Source organism: Lissotriton vulgaris, chromosome 5 (assembly GCF_964263255.1).
Source record: "Lissotriton vulgaris chromosome 5, aLisVul1.2, whole genome shotgun sequence".
NCBI classification, from domain to species: domain Eukaryota; kingdom Metazoa; phylum Chordata; class Amphibia; order Caudata; family Salamandridae; genus Lissotriton; species Lissotriton vulgaris.
This window is the reverse complement of record NC_141693.1, coordinates 1073617411-1073632013: the sequence shown is the minus strand read 5'-3', so window position 1 is coordinate 1073632013 and position 14603 is coordinate 1073617411. Positions and strand designations below refer to the sequence as shown.

General features: G+C 40.2%; 1 protein-coding gene across 1 annotated transcript in view; it reads right to left on the bottom strand.

The window, feature by feature from the left end:
- The window catches only part of SORCS3 (sortilin related VPS10 domain containing receptor 3), a 1546015-nt gene that overhangs the window by 569253 nt on the left and 962159 nt on the right, over positions 1-14603 (bottom strand). Inside the window, exons 15-17 of the mRNA XM_086919577.1 lie at positions 11590-11666; positions 7940-8031; positions 6386-6493 (exon numbers count right to left, since the gene is read on the bottom strand). Of these exons, the coding sequence (XP_086775703.1) occupies positions 6386-6493; positions 7940-8031; positions 11590-11666 (277 nt within the window). The remainder of the gene's footprint in view (positions 1-6385; positions 6494-7939; positions 8032-11589; positions 11667-14603) is intronic.

Sequence of the window (14603 nt, the reverse complement as noted above, 5' to 3'; positions counted from 1 at the left end):
AATAATTTGGCAGTTTCTTTCATTTATACATCTGAGAGATTCACTTACTGGAGACATTCTTTTGATGAGTAGAATGTATTATTTCCCTGCGGTATTTGAATGAATTTGATCAATGGCTCATACCTTTGCCAAAGTGAATTAAAACCGCAGAGTCACAAATATAGCAGCACTACGATTGAAGATGTGCTCGGGCACACTGTGTACACAGCACATTTTATTTATTACCCTGTGTGAATTTTCAAATACCGTTCCATCATGCCCTTAGTTCACATCGCCATTATTTCATTTCACTGACCTCATACACACTGCAGACTTTCAGACTGGCTGAGAGAGTTATCCTGTGAAAGAGGTGCTTTCATTTTATCAGCGTGACTACTCAATTTTATATTTAAAAGGTAAGTGTAAATGTTAAATTACATTTTTCCAAATCTTTTTTTCAGTAATAATCCGTAGATTTTAGAGACATCTTTGGGGGAACCTTTGAAATGATCAATTTCCGGAGCCATTGAGATAGCTGCATTATTTTAGGAATGTCTGGACAAGTGTATCTGCAGCTCCTCAATGATTAGCTTCATACTTTGCATTGCTAGATATAGGATGTGTAGGGCAACACAGTACCCTTCCTGTCGCAGTGAAAGTATACCGACCTCATTCAGAGTTGGGCAGACCTTCAGTACTTCAACAAGGTACTGGGTGGGGTTCTGTGGGGCTATATTATTCTGTCTTTCACAGTCAGCGCTGGTGCACCTGTGTCACCCATGGGTGGAAAAGCAAAATTTGAAAATTATGCCAAAGTCGTACTTTAGGCAACATTTTCACAAACTACACTGCTTTCCTGTTTTTTTGATAATCTGAGTTTTTCTATATACCAGTTTGCTTGGAAATACCCTCACTAAAGGAGTGGAAGAGGGAGAATGGATTGCAAAGCTATGGATCACATGGAAGGCCTATTTTGGACGAAATAAGTTGGAGAATGGAAAAAAAAGATAGCAGTCAAAAGCAAATTCACAAAAAGACATTCATGACAGAGCTGGAGGTATCCCAAGTAGAAATTATTCAATAGCTTGGAAAACCAACCATGTCATGTGTATGTGTCCAGGAAGGATACAGAACCCTCAATATAATTTAAGGCAAGCCCTCACACACCAATGTAGGTGTCATGCTTCATTATAGGGCTGCACAAATCATCTGAAATTATTAGTGTGAGGAATGGGTTCCCGATTTTCACAGAGTATCTCTGTGACACTGGTATGGGATCCAGAACTGTCGACTAAAAATCTTGGCATTCTTTCAAAGATATTACTTTATTAATGGAATGTTATAGAGATGATTAAAATAGAGTCAGGGTGCAGAGGGGCGTTATTCCTCCAGAATCATACAGGTGAACATGTTTCAGTCATTATGTGGCTTTAGAATGGGGTCCTTGGCCTCCATCAGGACTCGGATCCCTGAATGTTTTGCCAGGTCATTCATACAGTATACATCAGTCAGTTATAATCTTTATGCCTTAATAGCATCAATATATATAGGCGTTTTGTATCTCTAAGCAGTGTGGTCTCTATAGTAGAGGGGATTAATGCCTAATGGAGCCCCACATTTTTAAAGGGTACTCCCTGCCTTGAACCTGTGGATTGTATGCGTACTTTAATTCTTAATGGTAACCGGGGGTGCTGTGTTTTTACAGAGAAGTGGGGGACCATAAGACTCGTAGTTGTTCATAACTTCATATGTATGTGACTTTAGTGAGTAAGAAGTAAACCACAAATTCATTAATATTATCACCACTGTGCAAACTTCACTATATAAAGTACAAAATATCAAAATAAAGGTTAGGTATCGAAATTAATTTAATTGCGAGAAATGTTTAATAACTATCCCTGCTACTTTGATATTTGTGAAAATGTATGAACGACATAGTGACACCTTAACGCCTCTGAGGGCGAAATATTACAAATGTAGTAATGTGGTAATGTACCCAACACTCCTTTTAACTTCTTTTATACTGGAACCCTACATAACAAATTGTAAAATATACTTATACTTACCATTACAGGTGCTTCCCCGTCCCCAGTCCCCCCAAACCGTCCTGAAGAAGACCCGCAGCAGAGGTCGTGACTTTCCCTTATTGCGCCAGGGTCGAAACGTCGACGATCCCCCCATTTTGTATTGTTCAAAGCCTACACCAGTCCCTCCCTGTCCCCCTGTATAATATTGTATATATACTGTGTATGGGTAGGCTTTACATGTGCAATGTAAAAATATTTTCCTTGTTGCACTGAATCACTCTAAACCTTCACTTTCACCTTTCTTCACCTGAGCACCAACTTTTCTTTTTTCTTCTTGCTGAAATTTTATGAAATTGTAAATAAACTGCAGTAGAATTTGTCGTGATACTGTTGTGTTGGGTTTTTTGCATTTTTTTGCATTTATAGCTGAATTAGCTAATAATACATCTCCATGTGTCTATGTGTTCAGATTAAGTCTGACTATTTGTTGACTGCGAAGAAGTAATACTCACATCACTAGCAGTGTTTAAAAATTGTGTCTAGGACCACTTTCTTTTTATATATACATGCTATGAAACAAGCCATGTCCACAGTTAACTGGTTTGAGAGCATGTAAAGCCCCATTCACTATGTGTACCCATAACCCGAGATTCTGCTGCCTTGTTACAACAGTAAAGTGATAGGGAGGGAGGCAGTAACAGGTCTCAATTATCCACAGCCTTGCCGGTGTTCCTTTCTGGCTGTAACAGCAGGTGACACAGAGGCTGAGAAGCTAGCAAGAGAACCTTGAATAGCTCTTAGCTCAGCGCAGCCTGGTCCTCTTGCTCTACTGCAAGTATTACTATCTGACTGTGTTACTATCTGACTCGCTTCAGCAGCGAGCTGATTACCACTAATTTACTTTGCTGAGATATGAAGTTTTAAGTAAAAAAGTGTATTCTTTTAACATTTGGAGCTGCTTCATGTTAAAATATTAGGGTGTATAACTACACTGAGTAGCCTTTATTTTAACTGATAGTTTTAAACATTAACTTAAAAACATGAAGAATCAACTCCCCTCCTGCAATCACAACAATTCTGTTAGTGGCCAACTCAGTAAGTTAGATGGCTTTTGCCTCCTGATGGTAAAGGGAAAGAGGTGGTGAACAGGGGCAGGACGTTCTTTGGGATGGCCCCACAATTAGTCTTTCCGTGGGCCCCATCAAAGCTTCTGAGAGACCTCTCATTTTAAGAGAGATACCTGTATCTAAAAAATAAAAACTTGTATTACATTCTCCCTCACAATATGGGAAGCGGTAAGAAATTGCAGCTTTAGAATACATCCTTTTTGTAATTCTTCTACACAAAAATATATATATATGCTGGATTTGTTTATTTGGGGTGATTAGAAAATAAAGAGAACACGTTTCAGAAAATATTATTATAGTGGCGTGATGAATGATGAACAGCTCTTGTTTTGTGTAACAGAGAGGCTCGTTTGTAGGTATCATTGGTTCCCTAATATTGAATTCTCGAGTGGAATGTCTTGTTATGACACTTAAGCACACCAACCAATCGAAATGCTCTTAACGTCAAGCCCTATGCATGACAATGTACTTGTGCAAGAAGTGTTCTTTTACATTTTTTGTCCATTTTTAGTTCCATCCTTCCCTCTGAACTTGCAGTCTATTTGTCTTGTATATAACACCCTCCATGAAGACTGTTCCAGTTACTTTTTCAGTATTTCTCATGATACCGTGAGGGGGATTTTGTCTATGCCTATCTGTGATGCACCTATAGCAAGCTTTTAAACACTGCACTGTTGATATGTAAATATGGGAGTATGGTAAATTTTCCACTGCTGCGTTCCATGTTGTGTGTGCTCTCTTTGCTGAAAGCTTACAGTCCTGGTGCCCATATTTCACTGCTACTGACTGTATATAAGTATGTGGTAAAAGATACATAAACTGCTGGCCGTACGGTGACTCTTTATAGTCGATAATATACCTGTTCTGGATGTAAAGAAAATATACTGTTGCTGCCCATATCTGTATGTAAGTCAATCTTGAGGTGCTGTTCACTGATATACCTTTCCTGTATGTGAGAAAAAGCTGCAATGTTGGGGTGTGAGTTAGAAGTTTAGGAAAACAAATTATATTAGAAATTCCAAATCTATAGGCTTTATAAATGCCTACAATATTTTATATTCACTAGTATCCTTTAATTGTACTATAATTCCAAGTTAAAAATGTACTGGTTGCAATCTCTATTAACCAATTGTTGTAGTCGGTCATTTAGCATTTCAGAACTCTTTTTTATTTTCCCTAGTTGCAATTGAATGTGTTAACTAATTTTTGAGTGGATCTGGAAGGCATTTGTTTCACTGACAAGTCAAAAAACATACATTCAATAGTGAGGAATCTTTACAGTTACTATGTTTGGTTGCAGATAATCTATTTAACAATAGTTAATTTCTTAAATGTACAGAAAGTAATCAGCGCTCTGTGTAGAATAATTGTTTTGGTATATTGACAATATAAAAATGAAATGATGACCTGTATACTTGTATCATTACCATTGGAGAATGATAAAGAGAAGAATAAGACTTAATATTCAACCAATGCCTGTACTCTTAGAAAAAGGTGTTTTAATTTATACACAACTAAATACGAAGCATAAAATTACAAATGTAGACAAACAAAACCAGATATCTCTTTTCACTCCTTAAATGAAGATTTGTGTAAAATTGTCTTCCGGTGTTAAACAATATAAAGCCACTTCCGGGGGTGTTTATCACAGAATTTACAATGTAAAATCCCTTAATTTTGCATTTATTAAGTGTTTACAAGAAAAAACGTTTTCCTATTGTATTTGTAATATGGTTGGCAATCAGTGGTGGCTCCTCCAGGGAGTGATGCGGTGAGCTGGGCCGGGGAGGGGCAGGGTGGTCGGTAGTAAACCCTGCCGTACGGCCAAACAGAATTAAGTAAATAAATAAATAAATAAAACTAATTACATTGTGCACGCTGCATAGCAAACAGCGATGCAGCACGTGCAATAAAATGTGTTTTATTTATTTATTTATGTACTTAACTGTTCGGCTGCATGCCAGAGTTAAAAAAAATACACCCGGCCCCTCCCCTGCCTCACCCCCCGCCCCACAGCACTCCCTTGAAGGAGCCGCCACTGTTGGCAATGTACAACACATTATTGGAGCTAACATTAACAGAAAGTACACCCCTTAAGCACTTGACCCTCAGACAGTAAGGCAGAACAGTCCAAGGCTTTCACAGGAAGGTGGCGTAGGTAAGAAACTTAGAACACCACTTGGCACACAATAACACTTCAAGCGTCAACATTTAGAAAATGTGTTTACTTTTAAAAAGATAATGTACTTTCATTCATAAACAAATACATTCTAAGCATAACATTGCAATGTACACAATGGAAACCAAATCTGGTGTTTGCCACAGAGTTCAATGTACAAATTCTTCTTATTGCATTTTTGTGATGTTACCTAATGTATCAAAGGATTATACAATGCAAAGCCACTTCCACTGTATTTGACACTATATTTACATTCACAATGTCTTTATAATTTGAGAGCAATGCAATTACTCATAGGAGGGCTAACACAATTTATTTTCAAACAAAACCCTTTGAAAAGAAGATCAAGAAAGGGATGCATCTAAAGCTTTGTGTCTATTTTTCTATTGGGCCCAAACTGTACACCAAGTACACCCCTCTAGTAATGGAATAAAAGGGTAAGAAGGGGGAGCAGTTGAAGTCTTAATCTGGATACATTACCAATTAATAAATCAATGCCAAGTTAGTGCCCTTACTTTTAAAAGAAAAGTACTTTCAATCATACCCAGCTAAATACCAAACATAAAATGACCAATGCGCAAAATGAAAACCAAAATGCTCTATTCTCCGGACACTGCATTTTTTAATATAGTTATTGCATGTTCTGTTACAGATAGCTAATGGTACCTGGCCAGACAATGGAGTAGGAAGTTGGGTGCTGCAGAATATACATGTGCTTTGTTCAAAGATTGTGTGGAGACTAAAATTCAAGGAAGAACCGTTCCATGGTTGGCTTTTTGTTGTGTGTTTAAATGACAACATGGCTCTGCATGTTTGTAGTCTGAATAAACAGGCGTGGCCCGTACAGTTAAGAGTGGTGGGGCAATGGGGCTGGGTAGGCGGGATTGCGACAGATGACGACGAGGGAAAATAAATTGTTTATTCAATTTCCACTTGTGGTCGGCTGTCAAAAACCCGCCTCCCCCCCACCCAGCCCCGCTCCACCGCACTTACCTGCACGACGAGGATAAAGAATAAAGAAACTTGCATTGCAAATATGTCATCACATTTTGACCCACTTATGCTCTACTCACGTTATAACTTGATTCTCCACGCCTGGCTCCACCAAAGCTCCATCCACAAAGAGGGGCACAGAAGTAAAGCTGTACTTGATCCACGATCTTCCTTCATCAAAACTCAACCTGATAAGTAAAATGTGGAGGCAAAGAACATTTTAGGTATGAAATAAATGAACAAGTCGCTCATCAGAACAGCCTACATATCGTGGCATTCAGGACACCAAACCCGGAGAGCTTTACAAGGAAAAGTCTGACAGCATAAACATATCATATTTTTATCCATATTTATTGACAGCGATAAAACACCTGTCTTTGTGACACGGCGCTCTACAAATCATAATCATATTTACATGGATAAATATGCTTCAACTGCGCCGAAAACAACAAACTCCATGCGGATTTGTCAACCTTTTAAAGAAGAATTTGCCTTCACACGTGTTTCAAGGTTACAGGAGAAAAACCAAGTGAGGAGAAACTAAAGGGGGCGCGTATTTAATGCACAGCTAACTACAATGTGCACTGACAGTTAAGAACGGTTCTAGGAGGTGTATAGACGTGTTTTAATTAGGGTGCAGACCGGTATTAACTTGGCATACAGAGGAGAAATGGTACAGCGCCTGGATAGCCCTCGGGTGATTAGCGCGCCGCTAGAAATATGATTGATTGATTGATTGATATTAGGGGCGCTTCAGAGGGTGTCCAATAACTGGGAAGGAAACACAATTAATGTTTGCATTAATAACTCTTCCAGAATGTTCCAAAGTCGAGACCAGGCACAGTTCGCAAAACATAAAAATAAATTAGGCAAGAAAGCCTTTCAAACAGATTTGAAACATACTTGATCAAAGACCAAACCGAAAAAACACAGCCATTTATTTTAAGACATGCACCTGGAAGATTCTGATGGTTCACATACAGGAGATGTCTTCTGGCAAACACCGCCGAAGAAATATTGCACACTGAAGTGTTTTTTGAAGTGACAGGCAAGTATATGATGTCTCCGCGCAGAGCGATCATGAGGAAACTGTTCGTTATGAAGGACAAGGTTTCTATGACCCACAAAATCGGTATTAATCAGAAATAATGAAAAAGTAGTTGCCAGTTAAATGAGCCTTTGCAACACTATTTTCTGTACATGTACTAAGAGTGCTTGAGCGCTAGGAAGGAATTTAAGGGTATTTTATTAGCTTCTTTCATAATGGGTTCAGACGATCAGCCCATTAGTTGAGCTTCAGCATCATAACTACATCAAAATCTGAAGAAGCTGTTGATTGAGAGAGCTCCGTCAGCTGTGGCGCCATGACGCAGGCGGAAAACCTGAAGCCATCGGGCACGCGCACTGGGGAACACGGCTCTATCTAGCTCGGAAGGAGGCCAGGTCCCAAAGGCTAGAGACTAGCCAAAGGCTAGAAACATTGTAGCGGCCTACAATATTTTGTGTAATATACTGTGTGTGAATGTTGCACAGCAATACATTTAATATGATTCAGAACTCTCACACCATTCCATACCCAGTACTTAGACAGAGAATGTTACTTTTTGTCAGCTGAGAAGATAGGATGTCCTTACCATAAATGTCGAACAGGTAGTGATGTGTGTTTCATCGCTACAAGAGCTCCTCCCCAGTCTAGATACCAAACGTTGTATTCTTCTTCGAAAATCTAGGAGCATAGAAGACATAAGAATGCCATATAAATTATAAGGGAATCTTAGACAAAATCTACTAGCCCGACTGGTTGTTTCTCTGCACATCTTAACTCCATGATTTTTGCTCATGCACTTAGCTGCCCAATTCAGGGGCATAACGGAGCCTCCTGCGGCCCCTTCGGCACAGGAGTACCCCCAACAAGCCAGGGAGTTCCCTACTCTATGAAGGGAGCCCCATTCAGCCCAAGGCCAATGAATATCTGTTGGATATTTGAGAGTCTATGGCCCCTCATCACAAGGGCCCCATCATTTTCTGTTATCCCACTAGCCCAGTATTCTGTGTGTTTGTGGAACCGAATAGGTGTATTATTCTGTCCATCTCCTTTTTCATGCCACAAGAACAGGGAACCACAACCGGCCCTGGCAAAGTACTCAGCCCCCCCCCCCTCCTCCCCACTCGGGTGGGGGGTTGGAGGTGCCGCCGAGCTCTTTGCCGGGCCGGTTTTCGGCCGATTGAGTTCCTGACAACAGAGACTCAGCTGGCCCCTGTGTCAGAAATTCTTGACCCAGTTGCCAGTCCACAGCATGTTAGACGCTCAAAGTGGCAATACCCCTTCATATTTTTAATGGGACAACAAGCACTGATTTTTCATGTGTGTAACTGCCATGCGAGGCATTGGGGACTCAAGCAGGAAAATAAAAAAAATGTTGTAGCACAGGAATCATGGGCCAGATGAACGACCATCAATGCTTGCGACTCGCAAATTGTGATTTTTATTGATTTATGAGTCGAAAACCTGATGTACAACAGTGTCTGATGGCCACATGCATCAATCTAGGATTTTGCATTTCCTAAATAGCGAAAATTAAGGAATCGCTATTTAGGAATTGCAAAATCCTATGCATCAAGAAATCCAAACATTTTTAGGATTTCTTAAATTTCGGAATTTGCAATTCCTTAATTGCGAATCGCAATTAAGGAATGGCATTATATTGATTCCTATGGGCCTAGAGGCCCATAGGAATCAATGCCGTCTTGCATTTCTTTTTTTAGGAAATTACAATTTGTTGGTGCATTGCAAGGGTGCAGAGGGGGGTCCAAAGGACCCCCCCCTGCACCCCTGAAATGTATTTTAAAGTGCATGTTTCACACACACATGTCCTAAGGACATGTGTGTCTGTAACATGACACTTTTCAAAATGCATTTTTGTGCTTTTTGAAACAATTTTGCAAATTAACACGAGCGTCAACCTCGTGTTAATTTGCACTTCCTATTTCAAAATTCGCATTTTTTTTAAAAATGATGCATTACATTTAAGGAATCGCACAAATGCGATTCCTTAAATGCATTCGCATTTTTAGGAAATGCAAAAAAAAACGAATTTTGAAAAAATGTTTCATGCATCCCAAAAACGTATTTAGGAAGCGCAAACAGCCGAATTTACCGATTCGCAACGTTTGCACTTCCTAAATAGGTTGCTGCATGTGGGGGTGAGACACTGTTTGTGATTCTCAAATGGGTCGCAAGGGACCTGCCTCATTAACATCCATGAGGCAGGTTACAAGCTGCAACACAATGGGAATGGCCTGCACTCACAGAAATGGTGGGCTGCTGGGGTCCGCAAACCACCATGTCTGTGACTGCTTTTGAAATAAAGCAGTTTTTTTAATTGCAGTCAGTTTTCCTTAAAGGAAAATTGGAATCTCTTCAAAAATAAAAGTAAAATGTTTTCTATTCATTATTTCAGAGTGAGCAGTGTCTGTGAGACTACTGCATGCTCTGAAAAAATGTTGGCGCCCCTATTCTCATAGGGAAAGGGGTCCCCCTGGTACACCATTCTTTTTGAAGTGGCTTACCCAACTGAGAATGTTTTGCAACAGCATTCATGGTTGCAAAACAGTCCTACATACCAGGGCGACTCCCTATTAGGAAGGAACGCCCTTGGCATGCCCCTTCCTAATAGGGACTCTCAAACCCCATTTTGCGGGTCACTCATAGGTTACCGACTCGCAAAATAGGGTTGGTACATTTGAAAATGCATTTTACCAGTAAAATGCATCATACATCTGGCCTCAAAACTCCCTGTTAGTGACAGACTTTAATTTATTTCTTTTTCAGACACACACATTTACTTTTGGAGTTTGTTTCTGAAAATGAAAAAGAATACTTTGGGTTCCACTCAGGATTCTATTTCTTAGGAAGGCATCCGCCATAAAGGGAGATGCACTTTCAGCAAAGAGATCTCGGACAGGGAGGCGTGGATCTCTAAATGCGGCAGTCCTCCTCAGCCGAGGGGATGATTGGAGGCACTCCAGCAGCCAGATGGATTGACTGGCTAACCGCCAGGCTCAAATGAGCCCATCAGTCTTTTATCTAATGTAGCCATGCCACAGTCACACTCTGCAATCTGCTCCAGCTGCTAGTAACTCTCTAGATCATGTTCATGCTAGCAGTCTTCTTCATAGATCTTTTAATTCGGACACATGTCTTTTTGACAAAGGATTAGGGAGCAAGATGTTAATATATACTATTTAAAATTCAATTTGACAGTTTCCACCAAAGGCATTTAATTCAAAACCAGGCACTGGCAGGCAAGTCATGGTTCTGTTCCACTAATGAGAATGCCACTACATTGAGGTGCTACTGCTTAAGAGTAAGTATATCGAAGTTACAACTACTGAGAATACCACTACAGATTACTACAGGTTTCTAACTAGAGGGTGTACTTCGTGAGGTGATACATTTGTTCTAATATGGTCAATGGCAATAATACAAATGAAGGTTGCAGCGAAAGAGACAATGAGCCACGTGTATCAAAGTATTTGGCATTCGCAAATGGTGCATATGCAAAATGGCCTTTCTGAATGTATGAAAGGCTTTGGGATTCACAATTCAGGTATTCACAGGTATTTAGCAATTACCTAAATTGTGAATTCAAATAGGGAATTACAATTTGCAAATCCCTAATCCACACTTAAGAAGCCTTTCCTAAATGTGAACTGTGCATTTAGGAAGCGCTATTACCAAATAGAGATTTGGTAAAAACTTCTATTTGGTAATTGCAAAATTCTTATTTCATACATGTGGCCCAATATCTGTTAATAGCAATTGGAGAGGACCACTGTTTTACTGGCCTGCCGTGCACACTTTGCCACTACCGGATGTGGCAGCTTGAAAGGGCCATGTATGAGCAGTTTTGGTCACATTATGGCCCAGGGCGCAGAACAAACACCTAACACACTGGCCCTTTCAAGCTGGCCCATCTGGCAGTGCTAGAGTACCCTCCACACCAGTTCAACCCTGGAGAGAACGGATATCTAGCAGTAAGAAAATATATTTTAATTTCAGCAGAATACGTCTGTGTGGTACACAAAGACAGACACATTTTTGTGCACCATTATTAGACACACGTCACATGCACTTGCAATGAATACATGTAGTATTTATTCATTTATAATTGAAATTACTAAAATTGCATAGTATGGGCACTAAATAACTACATTTAAAAGTCTGAACAAAATTAGAATGACACTGTGTTTAACCAGTGTTTTTTAAAATGTGAACATTTACCTGTCTCCACGTGTTGCCGCCGTCTGACGAGATGAACATGCTGGCATCGGTGTAAGAGAGCTCAGTGCCGATGTTTCCTGTAAAGGAAGCAGACTAGTTAAGGAAGAAACCATGAGGCATTCATCACCCTGTCAGAGCTTGCCAGAATTGAAGATTCTTCACTCGCTCTATTTTTCTATCATCTGATTCTGATTTTGTCCATTGTTTTTCTGCGGTTTTCCATTGTTTATTTCTCTTTCTTTCCAGTAAAACAAGATATTAATGCGTAAAAGATATCGAATAATGTACAACCTAAAGTAAAACACTTACCACTGAAATGGAACTGAAATGTAGGTCATATATCAGCCTACCAACAGGACATAGTTTTCATGTTAATTTGAGCACCATTAAAATGGGTAATAGTAATACCTGTTATTTACAGCACTTTGACATGGAGAAATAACGCGTATATGACAAACATCATAAGTTAATGGCCCTTTCTGGACGTAGGACATGTGAAAGCACATTGACACAACAGTTTCTTAGTTACAACACCCAAAACTGAGAAGGAATTCCTCAAACAAACATGTAAACTACAAATATCCCACATTACCCATTTAAATACAAGTAAGTTTTTAGGTAAAACAGACCATAAACAAATATTGAGATTTAGTCATTGAAAACGCACATTGTGTTATGTATGTGTATGTGAGGCTTGGAATCTCCTCTATCCCTTTAAAGATGTTGCATGACCCAAGTGAACAAATGACCACCTGCACATTAAAAGAACCGAAGTTTGTGACAGCAACGTCTACAATTCTACTTTCGGGTTCTAAGGTTATTTTCAGCAGCAGATGGAACTGAGCACGCTGGTCAATCTGCTAGTATGGTTGATCTCTCAGGATTTTATGTTTAGAGCTAGGGGCGGAAAAGGAAAACACAAACTCTAGTGACCAACCCATTAGTTTATTTGTCTACATGAATATTTACAGAGTATTTTCCTGGAAAAACATGTCAATTTACTCCTGACAAAGGTAGGATTCATTATTTTTCAAAGGTCAAGGTCCTTGCTACCATAATTGTCCCTGATTTTTGTTTCAAGTGGTTTTGACTTGCTTCTGGATTTTTGTATCAGGATTCTGTTTGACTGGTTTCTCATTCTAGTTGTCAGGCGGTGTTTAGTGCCATGCTGATTTCTCCATTTCAATCAGGAGCTACTGGATTACCAAGGAGGTTTTGTACCCATATCATGAGGTTTTCCTCCTACCTGGGACCTTTTCATGAAGACACAAAAATTGGAGTGGATAGAGTAGCGTCGGCACATGGCTATACTTGAAACTGTTCTTAGCAAGCTTATCAATACTATTCACAGTTCATATGGGCAGGGACGGCTTTAGCGCTGGTGGCGTCCAGTGTGAGGATGTTTGCTGGCACCCCCCCATACGTGGTGGACGTGGTGACTACCTCCACTACGGATTACCTCACCACCACCTTTTAATAGGGCCCCTCAAGTCTCCAGAACAACTTTCTTTCAGATGCATTTAATTAGTTACATAGCATCACTTATAAGAGTGTAGGAGCACTTTACATCACACACAGAAAACAAAGAGACAATCAATCATACATGTGTAAATCATTGAAGAGGAAATGTTACAGAAGCCAGAGGACTACAATTTATAGGAGTGACATGTCATTCATACTGGTAGGCAGTATAGTTTGAGAGTGCTTGGTCTGTAGAAGCACAAACTCGGCAGATTTACAAGCCCCTTGCGCCACTTTTGCGTCATTTTTACCTTGGGATAATACTAAGAATACATTTCTGCACAGATGAATCCTTTTTGCAACATTAATCTATGATCTAATCTATACTTTTCAGTGTGCATGTAGTTGTTTGATTCACTGTTCAATATGAGGAATTTAACTTTTAAACTACAAGTAACAAAATGATGACTCATAGAAAAGCAGTAACTCACTGACCTATTTACATTATATGCACTTTGTGATCTGCATAGTACACATTCTTTGCAGCAGGAACAGTAACCTTCTGTGCCAAACTAGGGTCAGTAAAAACCTCAATTAGACAAAACTCCAATCTCTCTGCAGGAAGAACATTAATCACCATATACATCTTGACATTTTTATCACTGTCTGGAAATTGCTGAAGGCAAGGAACGCTGCAGGAGGTGCTTTTAAAACCAAAATAAACTTGCAAACTCTGTGCCCCTTTAAGTCAGTACCCGGCGCAGTGGAATAGGTCACACCGCCCTAGAGCAGGCCATGCCTATGGGTGCCCAGAAGATTGGTAAAGCAACTACTCCCCTGTTTTCCAAATCAGAGACAAAGTCCCATTACGTATGGGATACAAGTTGCTGGCACTACCATTTGCAAATAAACAAGTGCTGAAGTAGTACTGGGTCAGGGCCGACTGGGAACAGAAACTGGCCCTGGCTAACTGCTCGGACGACCCCTCTGGGAGGTGAGGGGGATGCAGTTGAGCTGTTTGTGTTTGCTAAGGCCGATTTTGTTACAGGAGGCCCATATTGTCGATCCCCGGTAACAAAAACACCCCCCCCCCGCGGGGCCTAAACCAAGCCCCCACCCTGGCGGCCCACCGGGGAAACACCCATTGCCTGATATGGCCAGTCTAGCTCTGACTGTAGTCTGTTTTTCTGATTATATGTGCCTTCAGAAAATACAGTTCCAGCCAGCCAACACATGCTTAGTCACTACACACTGACCTTGGCTGATGCCACAGACACAAGGGCAAGATACAGGGCAACACATTGCTGTAGATGGATACTAATTCTTTGATACCCTGTAATTACAGAGTAATGCAAACATTATTAGCAAGTGCAATAGAGAATATACCAATATGGAATCGAAGCCCTGATGAAGTCAGCGGGTAACACCCACTGTGACGGCATTCGTGTTATCAGGCTGGAAATGAAGGCACAAATGATCAGAATTACATGGATCAAGTACCACTGTGATGCTTATATTTTTAGAACTGGAGTGGCACAAACCTGCATATTGTA